Source organism: Brachionichthys hirsutus, unplaced genomic scaffold (genome assembly GCF_040956055.1).
Source record: "Brachionichthys hirsutus isolate HB-005 unplaced genomic scaffold, CSIRO-AGI_Bhir_v1 contig_397, whole genome shotgun sequence".
Lineage (NCBI taxonomy): Eukaryota > Metazoa > Chordata > Actinopteri > Lophiiformes > Brachionichthyidae > Brachionichthys > Brachionichthys hirsutus.
Window position 1 is genome coordinate 17,617 of NW_027180960.1, and position 7,103 is coordinate 24,719.

The 7,103-nt window shown below is 43.4% G+C and overlaps 1 protein-coding gene across 1 annotated transcript; it reads right to left on the reverse strand.

Annotated features, from left to right (window-relative positions):
* Positions 1 to 218: 218 nt before the first annotated feature.
* Positions 219 to 2,799, reverse strand: LOC137917019 (protein cornichon homolog 3-like). Its single transcript, XM_068759904.1, has 4 exons — positions 2,791 to 2,799; positions 2,560 to 2,672; positions 520 to 663; positions 219 to 246 (listed from the first exon to the last, which is right to left on the reverse strand). Exons 1-4 carry the CDS (start codon positions 2,797 to 2,799, stop codon positions 219 to 221), a joined length of 294 nt encoding a protein of 97 aa, XP_068616005.1.
* Between the last annotated feature and the right edge of the window lie 4,304 nt (positions 2,800 to 7,103).

Below are 7,103 nucleotides of genomic sequence, written 5' to 3' on the forward strand. Positions count from 1 at the left end.
CACTGGGGTGGTGTTAAGGTCACGGATGCAGGAGAGGAGCATGGAAAAAGAAAATTGCGGTTTCAGTAAACTGGGGACATAAAGTGGCGAGCTTTCTAAACGCACGTCATCAAAACCTCTGGTGACCGCATGGAAGAGCAACATTTTATTATAATCTACAGACAATAAAAAGAATGTAAAAGGATTGTACCTTTATGTGTATCCATTGATAAGACCTATTAGAGGGATATATCCAGGTTCCACACACTGCAGCCCCACGTGACACATGAAAGAAGAATCCGGAATGATTAGTAACATCATTATTAGACATGGACATTGTTCAGCTTCATCATGTAACAGTGTGCAAAAACATTTAGACAATTTATAAAGCACTGCAGAGGAAGTTGCATGATGTGATTGCCAGAGAAATGGTTGCTTTATTCAGTTTATTCATTGCAATCAGTTTAACATCTTTACTTGTAATCCAATTATTCCCCCCCCCCCCAACCCCTCCCCACCTGCCCCCGCCCACTTGCTCACCAGTAAAGATAGTAGAAGAAGGAGAGGACAAAAAAGGACAACTTGCACCAGGCCTCCTTCAGGCAGAACTTGAGCGTGTCGCCATTCATCACGGACGCCGGATCGTAGAGCAGCTCCTTCGTGTCCGTCGGGGAATGGAAGTACCTACCACAGAGGGCACAGACCAGACCGCGGGTAGTTGACCCGTTCCAGACCGGGGGAATGGGGGGGGGGGGGGGGGTAGAAGGGAGGTAGGTAATGGGGAGGAAATAATATGGAAAAAGATGGCATGATGAGTTATGGAAACACCATCATGTAGCAGATGTAGGTGAAAGAGTTGCTGGAGATGCTCATGGAAATCCACCCCTTGAAACGACACAGCCAATCGAATTGAAGCTATAAATGAGACGCTTGATTTGCCAACCGCTGAGAAAACTCAAGGTCCCATGTAGTTTAATAAATCGAGAATAAAGCAACAATCTGTCAGACTATCTTGTGACGCCAGTAAGATAAACAACGATTAAATATTGGACTGGACACTCCAACGTATTCCCCTCAGGTCAGTTATGCTGCTGTCGGGGCATCGAGGCCGCTCTTCTACATTCAGGCAGCACAGTAAGTGAATTGCTGCTGTGCCTATGAGGCGCGTGATCATTTTCAATGGGATGAATTTTTAATTACATTTTCTCTCATTTCAAATTCTAATAGCTATTTATCAACCGCCGACTGCTTTAAACGCTTGTGAGAAAATCTTCCCTTTAACAGAATGCTTTCAGTAAAATGAATATTTGTAAAAAAAAAAAAGAACAAAAACAAACAAACCCAGAGCTATCGAGCAGGACAACACAGATATGTGCAATGTCACCCAAACACTAAACCTGATTAGTTTGCCTGCAGAATGGATTTGGGGAATTATCAGATGATTCCTGGAGATTTTGGATCCATGTGGGATTTATTTCGTTCGGGCTGATGGAATCATTAAACATTAAGTCGGAAACAAAAAAGAAAGACGCCATGACAACTGTCTCCTGTTGTGTACTGGTCCACTATTTAATCTATGAACATTCGGAGGCTATTAGAGCTGATATGTATCAACAAGTCTTTAACAATGGATAACTCTGGATCAATGGATTAATGATGATTTATTGCATTATAATGCTTGCGGTCTGTTAAGTCGTAACACAGATCGGTTTATTCACGCTAGTTGATGCACACTGGACGGCCGTGAAGGTTAAATGGTTGTAAATTGAAATGAAATGTCAAAGGCTATAGCCAGAACGTGCATTCACTAACTCACATTAATGTTAGTAGAAAACATTCATGCACGTATGAACATGAAGATGCATGTTGCTGTATTCCCAGCGTGACAGAAGGGTTTGAATGAGTCACTGCATACAATTACAAAGCATTTCGACAAAAGGCATTCAAACATTAGCCGGTAGCTACCAAGCTACTACAATTATCGAACAAAGTCATTAGAAACAATTTCCCTCAAGAAAGACAGCAGATATGAACGGAGAACACACGAGAAACGCGACACACACAGATAAAACGCACACTTGGAGACGGATTCAGCTGGCAACCCAAAGTGTTTAAAGAAAATCCAGCTCTACACGTCCAGCACATGTTGGACTTCCTTTCTACGCCCGCACACTGACATATTGTGAGAGATTTAGTCTGGCACAAGAAAACATCCTCCATGAATGGAGCGACGACGTATAAATCACTATCAGTGTCTCCGCTCCAACCCCATCCTCCAAATTCCACTCTCCTCTGAATCACCTCCTCAGGTCAGGACACTCTCCTGTTGCTCATTCGCCTTTTCTCTCACCTACTTCCTCCATCCCGTGCCCTCCTCCATCCCCGCCTCACCCTCTATCTCTACTTCTGACGCTGAACTTTCAGCACAGAGCGCCTCGTCAGAAGTTTATAAAATTAAAATTAAAACCGAGACCCCTGTATCGAACGGTTCGACACTGATATGCATGTAATGTTGCACCCCTAATACACACACACACACACACACACAAACACACACGCTGTGATGGACCGTATAGTCACCTCCATGTGTTGTAGAACAGCAGCGGGACGTTGAGGCCCACGGTCAGCCACTCCTGGGCGCACAGGAACATGATGCAGAAGAGCCCATGGATGGAGTACTCTGGTAGCACCAGCTAGAGAGGAGGCAAGAAGGATGAGTCAGAGAGAAGTGGAGCAAACAACAATTGATTATTCACACTTAAAATCACTGCAGAAGCTGCTTTAAAGTCAGCAAGCGGCGCCGCCGGTCACCGAGCGCATCGCCGTCCCTGCGTTACAGTCACTTGTTTGTGATGTGAGGACTGCATGAATGAACCGTAGCATCTGAGTGAGCTAAAGGGAAGTTGGTTAGCAGATGCCACATTATCATATTTATGCCCACAGGTGTAAGAAATTACTACTACAACGTCATCAGCATTCCGAGCCTTAGCCTTGCCTATATTTAGCCAGTGCTAAGCCGTCTATCCACAAGCATTCCAAATGGCTAAATGCCCCATTTTAGATTACGGAGCGCGTAGCTTCACAACGAGCAGCACGCACCGATGGCAAGGTTCCATCATTATGATAATAACTGGAGGGCCCGGCCCCGTTGGATTCATGATGCAAGGTGCAAGAGAACCTCCTGGCAAACTGCGAGGGTGAGAATGTGTGTCCTCGCCAATTTAAAGTTCAGAAGTTGGTTCCCAAAGGAAAGGCACTGAAATCTATACAGTCCTTCGTTCAACATAACAAGTATGATTCACAACTAAATTGGCTGTGAGCATTTTATTTTACTACTATGGTGATGCGATGATCTGCCCTCCTCTGCTTCTGATTTCCTTCAAATGAGGATGATAGTTCTCAAAGTTTTTTCCACTGAGAGGAAGAGTAGGGCAAGGATTAGTAAATCCACTTAGTTCATTTTCTCTTCCAGACCAGTTGAAGCTACTTAACTCACCTATGATCCTCAAACATTACAAACACATCACATCCTTGGGGTCAATCTGACCCCATCATCACACCGACACCGGTAACCGAAATAAGCTTGCATTGAAAGTTTGGAAACTGCTATTTTATTTTTCCACGGCTGAAGTTAATGCTATTCACAAAGAAAGCCACTTCACTCCTCATGTATATTTAACAGTGCCTTTCCAAAGGCACCTGGCCTTGAACATTTCTGTCTACAGTGTCTGAACAAGGCCCTGTTCAGGATGCATTATTCAGACGGCCTGCTAATAACACAAAAACACATTTTCAGTGAACCGCTCTTCAACAGCAGGAGATGAGAAAACTGCTGCTGAGACAAAACCCAAATATATCCAAATGCTTTCACACATGCATCAGGACGCTGCATGCGTGCACACACACACACACACACACAGACACACATGCAGTACATAGATTAAAGCACAAACACGGACATACACACGCCTCCCTCTACCTTTGCTGCGATGGTGAATTCAGTCAGCGTGTACACACTACAGTAATATATATTTGTGTAATTTTGAAGTATTGGAGCAGATGCATTAAATTTCCATGCTGATTGGTAAAAACTACTGTCCTCCTTCACTCATAGATTATATATGGATTGTGTGTGTGTGTGGGACCCATCTGGGATTGTGTCTGGCTGGGACTGGAGATACGTTTCTCTTGCCGCGGTGCCCTCGGGGCCGCCCTTCCACCCATCTGATCCTCCCAAGGGCAACACCGATGAGGCTTCGTTCATGTGGGAATCTGGCTACAATCATTACAACCATTCCATAGTATAGAGCGCCTCTGCAGCCACCACAGTGACAGAATGAGGTGGAGGATCTGATTGGTGAATGTGAATAGACGTGTTGATTTACTCTATGCAGGATACCGAGGCTAAAATATGACATCATCTGAAACTAGCACGGAAATAAAGCAGCACCCAACAAACGCAGTATAGTTCAGGACATGCCGAAATTGCAAGGCCACATTATTGGACTGCATTGCAGTGTGAGGTGTTCATCATGATCTATCCACCGCGGTCAGAGATCTCACAATGGGAAAGATGGGAAACGTCATATTTTAGCTAGAATTCTCTCATGCTTCTCACTTTTAAAGTTGCATGAGACTAAATTCAGAGCCCACAGACTATTTTTCAACAGACCCAGACTGCATCCATATATCTCATTCTATATTTAACTGATAGTATGCACCTCTGATTGACAGGAGAAGTCATTGTGAAGAGTAGAGGGGATGTGTCAGAGTCAATGCATAGAAATGAGAATTTCCTCGTCATCGTTCGGATGCCGAGCCACAGGTGTGCCCTGTATTATCCAGTATAATGTACAAGCTGTATTTCACAATGTGATGAAGTGAAGGGGTGAAAAAGAGGTATGGGAAAGGGAAATTCAGACAGAATTAATGGGACAGCGAGAAAATATCAGCTATGACATTTAAGGAAAATTCCATAAATGACACGACAGTTTGAGTTTGTTGATTCATGAACTATTAGTCCATAAGGGAAATTCATAGCCAAAGCTATGAACAATGACTGTACAGAAACAAGCTAAGCGTGACGTGTGTGTGTGTGTGTGAGAATCTGGCACATTTCAGCAGCACTTGCTGAAGGACAGGAGTGTGCATTTTTCTGTGTGTAATACAGCTCTCGTATAGCAGGCTTCAGTTTGGCTCAAAACAATCATCACCCTGTAGGACGCAAGTTTGAATTAATGCATTATAAATTAAGAAAAATAGTTACTGCATTTACTCGCGCACCTTTATGCACAAGGGACAGCACTTTAACTTCATGATGCCATACCTGCCTGTGCTATTTCAATAATGACACCTTTAAGCAGCACGAATAACACTGACTGCAGACCCCCTTGTTGTTGTTGGGGCAGTCACTTTTAGCATTAACAATGGCACTATTATTTCTGTATTAACCATGAAGTGCGTCACACATTAGTTCCGTTTCTTCGTTGTGAAATTCATCATTCATAGAATAGTTTCCTCCATCAAAACTTCTAGTTGCTCTTTTCTCGTCTACCTCTGCTGCTGCAAACAATTTCCAGACCTCTTTCTGCAAATCAACCATCCAGCACGTTTGGTAAATGACAGCGTCTGTCTACGCTCCCCTTCAGAGCCTAAGTGAAAGCTGACAGGGCCAGCTCAACACAGCCTCAACCTCCTCTCCAGGTCCAATTAGCGAGGCCGACGATCACAAAGTGCACTCACTCAAAGCTTTAAAATGTGGCTCCAGAGGTAGGGAGTGCTTCTGAGAGAGGCAGCGAAACATCATCAGGTCAGCAGGAAAGCCTCACAACAAAGTAGGGGAAATAAATAAATAGAGGATAATAGAGGTGTGAATGAGGAGAGAAAAGACGTGGAGTGTTCTGTGCGCCAACAACATGCCGCTAGCTGGCTGAGAAACTTGGGTTCAAACCGCAATAAGTTGTTAAAAAAAAGAGATGCAGGTTGTTTGACTTCATGCAGTGAGACTGATGGAACCTAAACCAACACAATGGCTGTAATATACAGTCCTTGTTGATGCCTAACAAAAAAAGAATGGCGTCATAAAAGAATTGATGAGTATATCCGGGAGGATCGATATATAGATTTACTTAAAACAGGGACACAGTGAAAGAAAGCGTTTAATATCCCAAATGAATGTAGACTGGCCTCTGAGCCCTAAAAGTCATCTTCAAACAAACCATTTTCCTTGAATGTTCCGTCTTTAGACATTATGGTGGTTGTTAAATTACAAATTGACATTTTAGAGATGTAGGGCTCTGGCTCAGGACTCGGTAATCTATCACACAGTCAAGGAGCGTTTCCGCTGATTGCAGATCTTCCGAAGGACTTCTTCTCTCCTCTTATTAATCTTAACTGGACTGAGCTCAGGAGAGTACTCAGATGATGCCATTTCTGGCTGAAGGCATTAAATTGGAAGTGTCTTCTTCTTGCCATCGAGCCGATAAAGCTCTCTTTCCTCGGGAGGACAGCTGCTCCAGGCCTCGGCGTAATCTAAAAACCATTGCTCATTCCAGTGGAGTTTAAAGACCGACGACACAAGCGATATTACCTTCAGCGGGGAGAAGGCGACAGTCACTGGGACTGTTCAGATTATTTAGAGATTTCCTGCAAAAATAATTTGATCTTTCTTGGCAAATCTGCTAAAATAATTGCTGACCGAAATATTTTTTGTCGGGCCTCTCAGAGATATGTAAACTGTAAAATAAGAGTTTAGAGAAGACATACAACAATAAGTAGTGAAACGTTCTTCATAACAGGATGGATCCTTCAGACTGGCAATTAATTCTGTAGAAATAAAGTCCACTGGATTTACAAATATAGTTAAAACATCAGGAACGAGATGTTTAATATCTTATTTCTTTGCTTTTATATTCACAATCTAAGGACTTAATGTGTGCAGGGGGGGTACCAAGTTGGCACGCCACCAATGCTATAGCTAATCGAGTAAAACGTGATTATGGGGATCCATTGCTGACAGCCTGTAAAGATTCTACTGAGACGTACAAATTAGTCTAATTATGTGCTGCCAGGAGTGGCATTGTTTCAGAACAGCATCCATGGCTGCGGCTTCGGATAACCAAGAA

What these genes read in the sequence shown, in the direction of transcription:
- LOC137917019 (XM_068759904.1), bottom strand. An exon ending in CTGTTCTACAACACATGGAG is followed by an intron (nt 664 to 2,559) that starts GTGACTATACGG and finishes CCTCTGTGGTAG; the next exon opens with GTACTTCCATTCCCCGACGG. An exon ending in TTCTTCTACTATCTTTACTG is followed by an intron (nt 247 to 519) that starts GTGAGCAAGTGG and finishes GTGGGGCTGCAG; the next exon opens with TGTGTGGAACCTGGATATAT.